Source organism: Misgurnus anguillicaudatus, chromosome 4 (assembly GCF_027580225.2).
Source record: "Misgurnus anguillicaudatus chromosome 4, ASM2758022v2, whole genome shotgun sequence".
In the NCBI taxonomy this organism is placed as follows: Eukaryota; Metazoa; Chordata; class Actinopteri; order Cypriniformes; family Cobitidae; genus Misgurnus; species Misgurnus anguillicaudatus.
The window spans coordinates 34,832,147-34,849,423 of record NC_073340.2 but is presented as its reverse complement, the minus strand read 5'-3'; the positions used below and the strand labels follow the sequence as shown (position 1 = coordinate 34,849,423).

The 17,277-nt window shown below is 37.6% G+C and overlaps 1 protein-coding gene across 2 annotated transcripts in view; it reads right to left on the bottom strand.

Annotated features, from left to right (window-relative positions):
- adam12a (ADAM metallopeptidase domain 12a) overlaps positions 1 to 17,277 on the bottom strand; it is a 125,176-nt gene that overhangs the window by 88,519 nt on the left and 19,380 nt on the right. For both annotated transcript variants that reach the window (XM_055175353.2, XM_055175352.2), the window contains exons 2-3: positions 8,711 to 8,814; positions 730 to 803 (exon numbers count right to left, since the gene is read on the bottom strand). In XM_055175353.2, the coding sequence (XP_055031328.2) occupies positions 730 to 803; positions 8,711 to 8,814 (178 nt within the window). The remainder of the gene's footprint in view (positions 1 to 729; positions 804 to 8,710; positions 8,815 to 17,277) is intronic.

Here is a 17,277-nt window from a genome sequence, read left to right as displayed (position 1 = left end):
ATACGCCCATCCCCAGCCCATATCATAAAGGAGGTGTTAGGGACAGATGGGGCGCCGCCCCCACCAGCCCACAGGATAGTTCCTGCCCCAGACCACCACTCGCATGCCAAGTCTACCCTATTTCCCTTTTGGATGCTTAAGTGCACATGGTGTCAATAGGAAAACAACTAGTGTGTGGTGCATTAAAAAAGTGGGTGGTGCAGTAACCAAAACCAGGGCAAAAGCTAGGTCAACACTAGGTCACACTTACCCTGTGTTATATTTTTTGTTCTTCATGGTGATGATTTTGTTGATGTTGTATTAATATGTCAAAAAGCCATGTTAACACACGCTTACCCTGTTTTATATTTCATTGAAGGTCCATACAGGTATGTACGATTGTTAAAGTGTGATGCATTAAAAAGAGGGTGAGGCATGAAAAGCAGAAGGAGAGATTACGGAGAAAATGTATTAATCACAATTAATACTATAAGATACGACTGCTGAGTCGGAGCCGATGGTGTAGTGGGCAGTGCGGCGGCGACATATGGTGCAGACACACTTTTGGTTACACAAATTCGAATCCCAGCTTCAAGATCCCATACCCCTCTCTCCACCCTGTACTTTACTCTCCTAACATACTGTCTATTAAATAAAACCAAAAAATGGCCCAAAAATAACTTTTTATAAAAGGAATATACTGTTGATATTATTGTATAGAGGAAAGAAAGAGATTAATGGAGGACTCACTCATTCTTCTGCAAAACCAGCAGCAGATCCTCACCATCCACTTCAATAAGAACCTTCAGTGATCCAGGATGACCCTAAACCCAGAGAGAGCAAACAGTCAGAGATGTAAGTCCAAATACACACTTTATGACCAATGATGAATGATCTAGCTGTTGAAAAACTTGGAATTTAATGAAAGATCACGTCTGGTTTCTCCTAAACCGTAAAAATATCAAAACATCAGAAACAAATACAGGCCACATTTCCTGAAATTGTTTCCAGACCTCTGCACATTGATGAATGATGAAGCAATCAAAAAATCTTGTGAGAGGAAAGCGCAGGTCCTTCGGCAGCCAGCAGTTTATCAGTGTGTCACAATTACAAACGCAACATTAGCGTACACAAAACACAACATTATTCTCATTCTACACAGAATTTAATTAGTTTTTGGTCCGTTGTCTTGAAAGATGAGACTACGTTTTATATGCTAAATATAATGTCTTTAAACTTGAGTCTGAGCACACTAAAACAACATCAACAGACTCCAAATTTGATTTCATGGGGTTATTAAACGTTTCCCACTTTGGTTTTGTGTTCTTTATATTCATTTGATTGGTTTATTTTACCCCCATCACTTTTCATTTAAAAAATGACCACGTTTACACACCCTCATAATGCAATTATAATATGATATTGCAATTATATTTTACCTCGTAAACATAATACTTTGATACATGTGATTAAGCTCATAATCGCAGCAAGTATAATCGTATTAAAACAGGTGCCGTACGCAGTTTTGTATTCACAGTATGCGGCCATTTAAACTTGAGGTAGAACATTCTGCTATCATCAAAAAAATCACGTTGCGTCCGTTGCTTCATACTGTTATGAAGTAATTAATTTGCTGACTAGATGCTGCATTAGCAGAGAAACAACAACAAGAACCTAAGATCGCTTCTGTCTGCTTGCCCCAAAACAGTTGTATAGTTTATTTTACTGCTAATAAATCCATAACATACACATGAATTAAATGGGTGATTCTCACGAAACCATTGAAACACCACGGCACTAATGATTTTAGCTTTAAAATGTGTAATATAGTAACATTAAAAAGCATCAGAATTAACACAATACTGTGTTCTACCTTGCACAATGTGTGATTTCAACATAAGAATTTATAATTGTACATTTTATCTCCTTTTCTGCTGAAATTCTCATTACCGCAATGTGTCCGGCTGTGTTTGAACATGCGTTATGTTGTAATTTAATCAAATTAACACAAAAATATTAAGAAAAAAAATAAATGGATGTTTTGCTAGACTACTTTAGATGACAGAAAAAATATTTACTAAATATTCATGTATAATAATAATGAAGAAAAATTAGAAAAATTATGTGTCCATGCCTGATGTTCTCATCCTCCACAACACTTTTTGAGAACAGGTTAAGCACACATACAGAATTTTAATAAAGTTTGATTTTGAGTGATCAAGCACATGGACCAGTTACTTCAAGATGGCTACCAGGTAAGATCATTTTTTTACAGTTAATTTGAAATATTGTCTTGTCAGAATGCTTACACGACATTTTGATTATCATTACCGCAACAGATGCTTATTAAATGTTAATTGAATTAATAGAAGCATAATACTTTGATTTTAAATGCATGTGCAGAATCTCCAAATTATGTTCTTTCAGGTTTGTCATGTCATTTTGAAAATATGTCAGTGTTGATGTTTTCTGACTGTTGCGGTAATGAGATTTTTTAGGACTAATTTTTTTAATTATGTTACAAAAAGTGTTAAATGATTAGTAAAAGTTTTTAAATTAATGTTCCCATTTACTCCAGACTTTGTTTTTCAATGTCTGGTGGAAAAAAAGTAAATTTAAGCAATTTTTACATTTTCATGCTTGACATTTTTAAAACCAAGTTTTCGTGAGAATTACCCAAATATCCATAACACAAAGATCCAGTCAAGCTTTTCTAACGGGTGTTAAGGTTAATCTGTGAGATGGTATTTTTGTGGGATTTGTGTATTAAAGACAACACAACCGCTCTATAGAGGTCTGACAGTGAGACTGACAGACAACAATTGAAAGCGTATTTTCAGCTTTGCGTGGAATAAAATGAATATCTCATTGTGTCATGGCTCTGTAACTATCAAGATAGGTTTTATGTTTCAATTCTCTCTGACATTAATTCTCTTTACGGCCCGAAAGTTCGGCAGATTTACTCGGCAGAGGAAAGCGGATTTAAACAAGCCAGGCGTTGACGAAACACAGCCAAAATAATCGTGAATCATCATCATGATGTCTTATGCGCAGAGCAGCGTGCGTAATTGGATACGTATGCTAATGCGGTACCACAACATCATGTGTGCATATATAAGGTGTGCTAAGTATTTAAAATTTACTGTGTTCATTTGACCCAGAATACAGGCTGACGTACATCTAAATGATGGAAACAACACAAAGATCATTAAATAAAAAAGCAATCAGCATTTCACCATTACGCACTGTAGTTTCAGGAAAATCGTTGATCTGAATGTTTGATGGCTACATAAGATGTGCACGATACCAATATCATTTCTCTTGATATATTTCTAAAATCACTATTGTATTTTTCTGCAATTGATTGCTTTCCTACTGAAAAGACCAGCTGGTCTCCCAGCAAAGTTTTAGCTGGTGTAGCATGCTGGTTTTAGATGGGTTTTGGATGTTTGAAGACCAGCTGACCCTCCAGCTTAACCCTCATATTATGTTCCGGGTCAATTTGACACGTTTTGATTTTTAAGCTGTTGGAGAAACCAGTTAACCTGTGATTTTATTCTTGAAATTTTGTGACTTTTTCTCATTCGTGGCCATGAACATGCATGTAAAGTTTTGAAGTGAACCAAAATAATTTTGTAACGATTTTGAGGTTCGCGGGTCAATTTGACCCGCATTTTGTTTTGTTCCAAATCAACTGTATAGACCTAAATTAAATATATATTTTTAGTGTTTGTTGCTATATTGGTGTTTTACTATCCTGAAATGGGGCTAAAAATGATTCTCCTCACTCTTTTGAGTACTGAAAAAGACTTTTACAGACACAGATGGTAAAAGTGAGCTATCATTTCTTTTTACAATGTATATTAAATACTACTTAAACCAGCTTTAGCCAGTTTGGCTAAGCTGTTCGGCTGGTCTTAGCAGGTTTAACCTGGACCTCCCAGCCTGGAAAAGCTGGTCAGCTGGTTTTAATCGGTGGGTAAGCTGAAAAAACTGACCAAAACCCTTCTAAAACCAGCCTGCTACACCATCTTAACCACCTAAAACCAGGCTTGGAGGTCAGCTAAAACCATGCAACCAGCTTAAGCTGGTTTTAGCTGGTCTTCAGTTGGGTTCTGAATGCACAGCTATTCTGAAAGGCCACCTACTGTATTAAGAAAGCTGCTTTTTTGTTTTGTTAACCGGCCAAACCTTGACCTCCTGGCAAACGTTCATGAATCCATACATTGCTAGAAACTGACATTTGTGGACACAGAAGGGAAATCACTGATCTCCAACAACAACACTGACTCCCAGTTCAGTTTTATCACAGACCACCTGGATGATCCAAACAGACCGGACGGCAGACGATACAAAAGTTAAACATGTCATTCGAAATGAGAAATGTTATTTTCCACATAAATAAAAAACATCGTCCCGGGACAGTTGTGTGTTGTTGTTGTGGGTGTTCGTTGGCTTTTTTGCTGATCCAGGACATTTTATAGTGACAGTGAGCTGAATCTGAATTTGTATGAGGAACAATGAACATGCATGGTGCTTTTTAAAACCCCACATAACCACTTATGCACAATCCTCCAAGTCTTCTGAAGTCATACTATATGAACCGTCCAAGATCTGTTTCCAAGAAATAAGTTGCAAATCTAATTTCCATTTCTGAGTGACCATTCTTCAAAAAATACATGACCTTACCAACATGAAATGTTGCATGTCCTGAAAAGGGAGTTTATGAAATAAGACCAAAAATGGTCAAACTGTGAAAGCATTTCTGTAAAATTAGTCACCTTCCATCTAATGCTGCTTGGGATTTTAATAATGCTAAAAGTTCAACTAAATTTTTGTGAAGGTTACAGACTTTATTTTTTTTTTTACTAGACAAGCAACATCTCACCAGAACCCTACTTTCAGACTCCTGTACCGAGTATAACACAGATCGCTGTGTGGTCTGGCATCTCTCGTTACGATTGTTGCTTAGGGCAGTACACATGTGAAATCTCTCTGTAAAACCTCTTTACAAACTCCAGTGAGAAAACAACACACAGATTAACAAACAAATGTGCTCAAAACAAACCATGCAAGTCTTTATTCCATAAATTGGTTAGGAGATGTTATTCATTAAAGACAACGGAAACTAAAGCCCTTAGGAAATGAAGTGATTTCTGCTTTCTCACAAGAATTCCACAAAAGGTCAGCGTGATGCTTCACAAAAACTGTGCCATCTGAAACATCTCTTAAAGGTGCCAAAGAATGCATGGACACAATACGTTACATTTTTCTCTGATATCTAAATAGAAGGTTTGTGCCTTCATTAAGTGCAAAAATTATCCAGAAATGGTTTTACAAGTCCATTTACAACTAGGGATGGGTATTGTTTGAGTTTTTTCGATACCGGTGCCAAATCGATACTTTTAAAATGGTTCCGGTGCCTAAAGCGATACTTTGAAAAAAAGAGTCACAAAAAGATGGTAGATAGAAGTACAACATAAAACACAATGAAGATTCTTCTCTGTTTGTCATAATTTGGAAAACGGCATTTGGAATTCACCCCAACTATTTTCTTATCGGCTTGTGAAACCATTCACGTTTTGACACTTTCTGCTTGTCTCCGATCAACTTGACACCCGTGACGGCCCATCTCAGAGGCCAACGACAGTCGCAGTACTAATAAAAACATTAGTGAGGTAATACCATATCAGCAAAATAAGCTGCCGTCAGATCAATTGCAGCATTCACGCGCTCCTCTGAGGATCTCATTTTGCAAATTGTTCTTTTAGGTCAGAATATAAAAATAACCTGGACATATGTTCTTACAAAAATGTGTTCGATTTGTATTAGGGATGTGCAGATGAGGATTTTTTCACATTTTAAACTTATTAAACACAGCGCATATTTTAAATGAAAATATATTTGGCAAAGAAGTTCAAAAGTTGGCTACATTAAATCTTTAAAATTAGATTATTTAATATTTCCATTTATTAATAAAATACATTTTTAAAATGTTTGTTCATTATTACTCTTAACGAAAAACTCAACTCCAATAAAATAGTAGCTTCAATGACAAACTTGCTTATATTGCTTGTTTATTTATAAAACGAATTTGACGGATGGCATGCGTTAAAACACAAATAAATGAAAGACATACTTTTTCATTACTACGAATGCTTATTTGTTCATTTTTTTTTTTATTAAAACAGAACAACAATAAAAATGTAAAATGACTCGCTTATATTAAACAAAACGTTTAACAAAAACGAATAGACGTAAAACATTTTACCCGCCCTATAACAGAAATAAATCTAAAGATCCTTAGATTTTTTAAAACAAATGATTGGTTTCCGTTTTTTTTTAATCAATATAAAACTACAATAATGTAAAATATGAACAAACTCACCTAAGTTAAGCGAAGAAATCAAACTCGAATCTTATGTATTATCAAAGCTTTCCCACTTTCACATTCACGTGAATTTTGTAAGTCAGGAAATTATTTACACCATATGAGTGCAGTATAATTTAACTAGCGATTGTGCTGTGCTTGTGTGATTATGATTTTTTGCGCTACAGAGAGCAAAATTCTTCAGTCAACCGTTCATGCATTTAAGAGACACCGAAATGAGGCACAGAAATCTGTGTTCTGATTCGGTCCCGTTGGTACCGCCCATATAGGCATCGGTGTCATAATGGCACCGGGTTTCGGTACCCAACCCTATTTACAACCCTAGGATTTCCATTTTAAATAATATGGTCTATTATTGAATAATAATGTTGAGCTCTGCTCTGATTGGCTGTTTCTCAGAGGAGCTCCTTCAGTAGCTCTGTGTGTGTGTGTGTGTATGTGTGTGTGTGTGTGTGTGTGTGTGTGTGTGCGTGCGTGCGTGCGTGCGTGCGTGCGTGCGTGCGTGCGTGCGTGCGTGCGTGCGTGCGTGCGTGCGTGTGTGTGTGTGTGTCTGACCTTAGGTTTAAGTCTGTATCAGATGAAGATACAGATTTTGAGGATTAATTGTTTGGAGATGTTAATGGACGTTTCTAAGGGATAAGTTTGTGTGTGTTTTTTAGTATGGACCTGCAAAATGTAACTGTAACGTCAATAGTAGAACTTCAGCCTAAACGTTAGCATATAACATTAATTAGCATGTAGTGCTAACATAGCAGTCACAACTTTGTTTTAGCATTGTAACAACATTGTAATTAATGTAATGTATAATTTAATGTTGGGGCATCTCAACTGTAATGTCACAGTTGGTGTTATGTTAAAGGAATAGTCTACTCATTTTCAATATTAAAATATGTTATTACCTTAACTAAGAACTGTTGATACATCCCTCTATCATCTGTGTGCGTGCACGTAAGCGCTGGAGCTCGCTGCAACGCTTCGATAGCATTTAGCTTAGCCCCATTCATTCAATGGTACCAATCAGAGATAAAGTTAGAAGTGACCAAACACATCAACGTTTTTCCTATTTAAGACGAGTAGTTATACGAGCAAGTTTGGTGGTAGAAAATAAAACGTAGCGCTTTTCTAAGCGGATTTAAAAGAGGAACTATATTTTATGGCGTAATAGCACTTTTGGGAGTACTTCGACTCGGCGCAGTAACACCCTCCCTCTCCCATTATGAGAGTGAGAAGGGGAGCGGACTTTTCAGGCGAGTCGAAGTACTCACAAAAGTGCTATTACGCCATAAAATATAGCTCCTCTTTTAAATCCGCTTAGAAAAACGCTACGTTTTATTTTGTACCACCAAACTTGCTCGTATAACTACTCGTCTTAAATAGGAAAAACGTTGATGTGTTTGGTCACTTCTAACTTTATCTCTTAATGGTACCATTGAATGAATGGGGCTAAGCTAAATGCTATCGAAGCGTCGCAGCGCGCTCCAGCGCTTACGTGCACGCACACAGATGATAGAGGGATGTATCAACAGTTCTTAGTTAAGGTAATAACATATTTTAATATTGAAAATGAGTAGACTATTCCTTTAAGATTGGTCTGTTTTCCAGCAGTCTTTTGCATGCACAAGGAGGAAACAAACGCGTTTGAGGCTCACGATATGCCATTACTGTTATGAACTCTGTCTGTGTACCCTGTCTTGCACTCTTATTTTGAAGTCATGTCTGTGTCATCCATGTCTGTAGTTCTTTGTAGTTCTTTTGTTCATTGGTCCGTGTGATGATTGTTCCCCAGGTGTGTCTTGTTTTCCCTGATTACTCTGTGTATTTAAGCCTAGTGTTTCCAGTGTCTGATGTCGATCGTTATTTGATGTTATGGTGTTTCGTGTTCCGTGTTCTTGGTTTCTTTTTGGATTACCTGCTATGTTTTTGTTTGTTTGTTGTTATTTTTAATAAACCTCACTGCACTTGGATCCGCATCCTGTCTTACCTGGATTTACCCGTAACAGAACGCATGTACCGAACTCTTAATTTTCATCTATGCCTATGTAAATACAGTATTACATTCTACGGCACATTTAAAAAATTGTTTAAGGTTTGGTAATCTTTTAAATCCATAAGCGTGCTATTGTATTAAAAGAATAATAGTGTCATTTATGTGTCATTTTCCCTTACTAAAAGTTGACTTTGGAAAATTATACACCATTTTTGTAGACTATTGTTTTTGAGGAAAGTAAAATGCATAATAATATATTTGTAAATCTAACAATTTTCCTAATTGATTTTTTTTTCATGTGAAGCTAACTACACAACACTATACAACTTAAATTGAATGCTTATGACACTCACCAGTGACTTAAGGAGGTTAATTGGTTTCTGCTGTCCTCCAATATAAAGGCGCGGTTCAATGATGTCATAATGTTCCAGCGTGCCACGTTCACCCGGATAACCAGCTGAAAGAGAAACAATAACATTTCAACATTAAAGCAAACCACAAATCTGCAGTCTAGACACGTCAAATGACGGATCATTCCCTGTTGAAGATTATTTGAAGGTTTTATGAACATCTTGTTCTTTGAACCAGCTTGTTAAAATATCCTGCAGGCTTTCATTCAGCGCTTGTGCGGTTAAGCCCTGCTGAAGTCCTGAGAATCTGATCTCATTTGTATTTGTGACCTTTGAAAGGCACTGTTATGGTGCTGCAAACACAACACCGCTAATCAATGCTTTCAGACATCAGGTTAAACCTAACAACAGTCACCCTGGAAACTGGCAGCATCTATTTCAGGACTGATTCGATTCAGATCAGTTCTCTTTAATGACCTAATGAAGCTCTCTCCAAGTGGCCTTGCTCGCCCTGTGCTACATATAACAAAGACAGATATAACTGCATGTTTTTTGTGAATGTGAGTGTCTCTTTTATCATAAACCCTTTTGACGCATATGCAACAAACACATGAAGGAAAATGCACATGGTTAACATGACGCAACAAACACATATTTTGACATGACGAGCAACATGCATGGTGGCACTTCGAACACATGTTTTGAATTCGCGCCCCTCGGAAGAGAAGTCACCGGCCGCCACAGCCTACAGTTTAAGAAAGTAAAATGACAGATATTAATATCTCAGTTAGTGTCTTATGTGTCTGAGATTTTTCTACTGAGACCAAAATACCCAGAAATCTTACAAATGTCTCCATTAGAGTTTAACTAGAGATCCCAACAATGTCAAAAACTGACAAAAGTCTTCAATTAAAAGTCAATATTTTTGAAGATTTCAATACAGTGGCCGGTGACTTCTTTTTTCAAGGGTGCTTGATGCAAAATTCGTCACAACATGTATGTAGTGCGTCATGTGTGTGGTTCCTTGTTTCAAAATCTGTGTTCTGCGCTTTGAGAGATCCTGTGTGCATCACATGTCTTGTCAAAACAAGTGTCTGCTGCAGACGCGCCCAAAGGGTTTATGACAAAAGAGACGCTTGCTTTTGTCAGATACTCACATAATCTCATGCGTAATCAGAGTTTTCTGTTAAGTGAGTGTCTTGCGTATTTTGTGAACGTGAGCATCTCTTTTTTTTTGACGTGTGTGCAGCAGGCACTTATTTTGACAAAACACGTGATGCACATGGTTCACATGACGCAACAAACACATATTTTGAAAACGCAAGCAACACACATGACACTCCAAACACTTATTTTTTATTTGCACCCCTCGGATGAGCAATCACGAGCCGCCACTGTTTCAATATGAACTCAACATTTTTTCAGTACATTTACCCCAAATCTAGATTATTTTACCTTTGCATTCAGCAATACTTTTACAGCTCCATATTCTTTATGTATTTTAACTATTTGTTTGCAATTTAGAGGGCACATATTATGCAAAATCCATGTTTGGGGGACATAAATGTGTGTTGGCAGCATGTGAACACAACCACACTGCAATAAAAACTGTTTCCCCGCCAGTGTTTTTTTTTTAAAGTGCCAGCCAGGGCCAGCATTTTTTATAATTTTCACAAAAGTCTAATGCCTTTTTATTTTTTTAAATATATAAACATACAATATATCAAATGAAAGAACAGACCCTCTGCTTAAAAAAACAAACAAAAAAACGTTTCATCCTATTTTCTCTTTTTATCACCTCTCAAATATGGGTAACTTGTTTCAAAAATACAAAATTTTGACATAATTGCATTTTTGTAAAGGACTTTTGTTAAAGATTAGATTCAGAGCAATGATCAAAACATACACAGAGTTTTTACAGTTTTTTTACCAGTGGATGCTTTAGTGTTTTATACGTTTGGTAAGAGTGCCACCTAGTGGATAATAGCGAAAACATGGATTGCCGTAAGAACTTATAATTGGCAGGAAAGCGTTTTCTCTTAATTGACGAGATAACTCGTCAATGGCAGAGAAAGAGTTAATCACCATGTACCCTGAGCAGTCCCATTAAACATCCTGCTTTGATCCACTTGATAATGTGACATCACACTGATAAAGTCCCGCCCACAGACACTTACTGACAGTCCTGCATTACCATAGTTTCCACCCTTAGCAAGTTGTACGCTGTCTGCCGTATCTCAATAGTGACACAAAGGTAAGAAGTCATGTTCATATTTTGCATGTTGTCATCTGGATTTCTGTCACAAAATACTACATTTATGATGCTAGAGCATCTGTATCTCAAAACAGAGACCATACACTGATGCTAAGCCCGTAGACCTTTTAAACGATGTATAGTAATGTTAATAGTATTAATGTTTGTAGACAGTAGGCTATATAAATATTGTTAGCAGCGTTAAAAAAAAACTGACGTCATCCCACTCCCAAGCTAGTGCGCGTCGAGAGGTTAAAAGTACAGACACAAAAACAGTGTGCTTTTGCTCCCACACAAATAGTGGCATTTTGGACATGCTATAATAAATGATCTGTGGGGTAAACTTCACAAACATTCTGAGCACACCTGAGACTGAGATATTATATTGTAAAAATGGGCATAATAGGTGCCCTTTAATGAAAAACATCAGAGACTACGTTGATACTTAATTGAAACACGACTTCATCAAATCTATTGAGTTATGAAGGAGAAATATCTGCGCAATAAACTTTTCCTCTGGTTGGGCATGTTGGCTCCCTACGATTCAGAAACAAAGCTCTTGTGTTTCTTTACAATCGTTTACTTGTACACAGAGACATCAACAATATGAACACATAAATATTCATAATACACACACACACACACACGCCATTTATCAAATAAGGCATCAACGGAGCATTTCTTTATTCATGCACGCAAACACTCATTACATTACATGACATTAGCTAATGACTGCTGAGCTGTTGAGTGTACAGTAGTTTATAATACAAACTCACTGACACCATTAAACACAACTGTGAAAGTTTGTGCAGAAAGCCACAGATTGTCTAAACAAAACAGCATTATTAGTCACTTCATTATAAACAGCTTCGAAACTTCACAACTGAAACATGCTCTCTGTAATACCCAAGCATCTGCTGTTTATTTTGTTGCTAAATTTGATATTTTTGTGCTTGTGTATGTCAGATGATCAAAACATGACTTATCCAATGAACTTTATAAATTCCAAAATCTAGATGTCATTGACGACTCCAGATGTGAATATTGCATATAAATAAACATTTAATTTACAGAAAAATGATCAATCAACAATGCTGTAATCTGACATTTGCAAATAAAGACCCAATAATTGCGTGTGTTCTGTATGAAGTGGTTTTGAAGGGCAGATGTGTGTATAGGCAGTAAGCCTCTGTTTTGGAACAGTGCCGAGTCTTATATGGATGGAGGACGCTCGGACGGTCTTTCACCTTGTTACCGGGTCTGACCTACAATCATATCTCACACATATCTGTGCTTGTTTTCTGGACTGACAGTGCCGTATCTCTCTGTGAAACTCAGCGAAGTTTCACACTGTGCAAGTTTCTGGCCTGGTTCTCCTCAGGCAGCTTGAATCTTCTATCAGTAAACTAAAGTCCAAACTCTTTATATGGCAGATCATAGCAGCGGTCTGCAGAACAGCCGTCTCAGCTCTGCTTCATGTCAAATATAAGGGTTTCCAACCCGCTGTCCACGCGGTGAAATGAGACAGACACTGCGAACAGATAAAACTGTGAAATCTGCAGTTCAGCACATTTACTGATGCTCTCAAACGCTAAATCAAACTGAAGATCATTCTTTTCTCTTTAGTTTTGCTTTAATTTTTGGTTTGGTCTCAGGTTCAAGGATCCACTATTATTTATGAAGGACAAACCATTGCACCCCAGTATATGACTTAGGTATAAAACATCATTTCCATTGCAATAAATCTAAAACCAGCTGCTTCTGAATCTTAGCTTGCTAATGTTGGACAGGCCGAATGTTTTAAGGTCAGTTTAGATGGCACAGATGCTGGGTCTGGACTGACGTCACTATTTTACAAGTATGGTAACACATGGTATCGTCATCATGTTTCGGGAGCACTTTTAAGACATCGAGTTGTTAGTGAATGGCTGCTATTGTTGCACAGCAAGGTAATAAATGTTCGCTTATAAATGGGGCAAAGGAGAAGAGACCTTAAAACGCACATTTTACTTTTGTTGTACCAACCAACATTAGATATTTGTTCATTTCAGAAACTCCTGCTTGTGTGGTTGAGCTTTTAAATAGAGACAGTAAATTAGGTTTTAAGAGTCAGTAATGTGGTAAGGGAACACAGCTCCAGCTCATTTTGACTTGTGCAATAAACAAAGTGTGAAACTTCAGCAGCATTTTCACTCGTCGCCCATGCTGTTATTTAAAGCTATCTTCAGTAGACTCAATAAAGCAAGCGGTTTGGGGGATCTATGTTAAATTGGTCTGCTCTCTGTAGAAAGAGCTTTGTAGCCATGAGTCATTTGTGAGAGCAAATAACTAAATATTAAAGGTATGAAGCTTTGAAGCAGTGCCTCTGACATCTTGAATCACTAGTCGCGAATCAAATCCCTGTTTCAATATTTGAAATACCAAATGCATGCGCTGTTTTAAAAGTTCACACTTAGTCATTGCATGGATGCAAATAACTACCGGTTATCTGCTTAAAACAAGAGAAATTATAAAATATCTGTAATATATAAGCTGTTAAAGTTCACTGTGATGTGTCTGCAGACAAGGAAATCAGTTCTGAAGAAACTCCTGAATTTGCAGACCAGTGTCTCTATTCAACAGCTTGCAAAAACCCTGCTTTCCTGCTGAGTCATTTAAAATTTCCTACAACGTCTCACTTGTGTCAAGTCAGCATTCTTCAGATTCAACTTTATAGAGCAAAAGTTTGAACAGATCCTGGTACTCTGTAAACTTCACAATTGTAGGATACAACCAACTGTCTTTCATTTCTAGTGGGAGTTTCAAGTTAAGCATCTTTGTTTGACATCTGGACGTGGTGGGATGCACGAGAAAATGTTTCCACAAATGAATCATGCATTTTTTGGCTCAAAATCATTTCAAAATAGCAACCAAAAACCCTTCTTAAATCCATCACAGAGAAGACACAAACCCCTAAAACCTGTTCTGAATGACCAGAGGAGTGTTTTCTGTCTTATACAGCCTGTGCAATTATAATGATTTCCTCACAGTATTTTTTATCGCAGATGAAACACTCAATCTTTCATCCGCCCTTGATAAAAGTCTCATTTTACTTGGAGCTTTTTTACAGTGACTGAAGCAATAGAGATCTTTCTTAAATCTCTCCATCCTGCCGGGAGGTTCAGGTGCATATAAGCTCCCACTAGGTTGCCTGCTCAAACCAGCAAGACGGCATTAGTTAACCAGCTTTGCCAAAATGACAACGGTGGTTAGCAGGGCTGATCGATATGATGCAAAGAATATGATTTGCTATACATGAAAATATACACTCTACAAAATGATGGGTTATTTTTGATCCATAGTTTGGTCAAATATGGACAAACCCAACTGTTGGCTTATAAATTAACCTATGCAGGCGTTTTTAACCTAGCCTGGGAAAACCAGACAACTTCCGGCAAATTTAGATTTGCTCTGCAAGTAGTCTGGCAAAGAGGCCATTCAAGCCCATTTCTAATGCATAGAAATTGAATTGTTGTGGCAGGCTTTATATGATGACGACAGCGCAGCGACGGTGAAGCAGATTTTGTACATTACAAAGATGGATGCCACCGTGGAACATAATTTGTTCGAATCAGCTATCGAGTCTGTTTTAAGCGATTTAAATTAGCAAAGAACAACACTCGAAGCCTTCATATCTAAAAAAGATGTTATCGCTGTCTTACCGTCTGGATCCGGCAAAAGTCTGATATAGCTCTGCATACATCATCTCCTTCATCGCTGTGATTGGTTTAAGGTCTAGCTTGGTTTAAGTTAGACGCAGAGGCATTTGAGAGACGTCTGTTGGTGACGCACCTTTGGAAATGATTTGTCTATGAACTCAGTTACTACTGCTAATGGTCTAGTTATAACCAGGCTAGTTTTAAACTATTGTTGAGTTAAATTTAAACATTTTCTATTGTTTATTTAACCCAATGACTGGGTTTGTCACATTTTGATTTACTGTACCCATGAGATGAACCCAGCCACTGGGTCATTTTAACCTAGAAAATATTTATATTTCACCCAATGATGGGTTGTAAAACCCAGCATTTTGGGTTAAAACAACCCAGCATAGGTTAAATTACATCCCAAGTGGCTGGGTGCATTTCTTTTGACCCAACGATAGGTTGAAAATAACACAGCGCTTTTTTAAAGTGAATACACCATTAGTACATTAACCATTTGTGGAATACACCAAGTGGTACATCATTGGACTGCTTTTACAGATGGCAGGTAAAATGAAAATGCAAAGTGTATCTATCTTATATTACAGAAAACACTTGGAATAAATTGGCATTTTGTGAGACAACATCACAACCACATGGTTTGTAATTTAATTGCATTTTTAGCAACAGTAAGTATGATGTGTTACACTATTCACTTTTCCTCTGAGCTCTGTGATAAGGATCTGGTCATTAAACCCACAGGAGGAAAAGAAGATATAAACCAGCACGTACATGTTGGTCTTTCCAGGAAAGCTCTGTTCATCTATCGTTTTCCTGAACGCTACTGAACTCTTCAGGTACTCAGTAAAGTTTCTCTTTAAAACAACAGACCACCCGATGACATCAGCTCCCCATTGAGCTCACATCCCACAGCTGCGCTGCATTTGATTAAATATGAAAACACAACGCTGCAGGCGACAGACATGATCCTCAACATGAACAAAGAGAAAAGATGAAGCTCTGGCCGTGATGAAGAGAACACGCTGCGGTCTAGGACGGAGTGAGAAAAAGATTAGATGGGGTGAGGGATGATATCTGTCTTTAGCAGTATGCAGAGGGTCTTGGGTTATGGACACTTGCCAACTGGTAAACCGGGAGAAGAGATAAACCCAGTAACAGTTTTTGACCTGGTGGACCAATGAACAAATCCCACAGATTTACTTTCTGTGCCGAAGAAACCGATCAGTCGAATTGGTTTTGTGATGTTTCTTCTGCAGAAGTTTAAATCTGTTGGACTTTTTCACCCACCTTATCATTTTCCAGGCTAACACTTCAAGTGAAATCTCTATCTGAAGTATTATACATGTCTGTAACACAAACAGTGCGGGACAAATTACATGTCAAAGTTTAAAACATACGGTTAGAGGTTATCGCACAACCCCAAAAGTCTTAGCAAACGCTACAATAACAGCATCTTTCATCCGTCCAGCAGAACTGCAGTCACTAGAAATACGTGGATCTTAATACTTTTCTCTAACCCTTATCATTATCATCTCATTAACTTCTCATTCCTCTTGCAAGAGATTTGAGGCAGGACTGCTGCGATGGTGGTGTAAGTGTTTGTTTTGGCCGACCTCCACCCTAAACAGCTCTGTCTGTAAGAAGACACTAAACAAACACACACAGACGCCGCAGGCAGTCACCGGGTCAGGTGACATCAGGATACTGTACAGAATAACTCGAGGTTCATCTGACCTGTGATCAGTGATTGCAGTAATGTATGGACTGAAGACCACACATGTCACCAGTGTTGCCAAGTCTATGGTTTTCCAGGAAAATTTGCTACTTTTAAACTATTGCCGTCAGCTGTCTGAAAAAAATGGGTCAAAAAACGGTCCCAAGCTGTCACTGCTATATCCTTTAAAAGGGTCCTAATATGTAACATTTCGGGACAGTGGCAAGACAAAGTATTTAAACCACTAGAAATAAACTGATTTTCTACAGTGATTTGCCATAAAATGTGATTTGATCCTCATTTAGGTCATACAATAAGCAAACACAGTGTGTATAAGCTGACAACACACAAATAATTCAAATTTCTTGTGTCCTTTTTGAAAACACCCATTAAACATTAACAGTGCTGAAGGAAAAAGTAAGTGAACCCTTTGACAGCAATGACTTCAAGCAAGCGCTTTCAGTAGATCTGAATCAGACCTGCACGTCTTTCAAAAGGAATTTTTTGCCAATTCCCCATTTATATTTGTAGGATGTCTGGTGTGAAGCGCTCTCTTGAGGTCATCTCTATGAGGTTAAGGTCTGGGCTTTGACAAGGCCACTCTAAACAGTGCATTTTGTTTTTTTAAGCCAGTCTGTGGTGGATTTACTTCAATGCTTAAGGTCATTGTCCTGCGGCATGAACCAACTTCTACTGGGTCTCAACTGGCAGACAGTCACCCTGACATTATCTTGTAGGATATTTTGTTAAACTTGGAAATTTATTTTCCCCTCAATGATGGCAAGTGGTCCAGGCCCTGAAGCAGGAAAGCATGCCCAAATCATGATGTTCCCTCCACGATACTTCACTGTTGGCATGATGTTTTGATGATGTTAAGCTGTGCCCTTTTTGTGCCTTA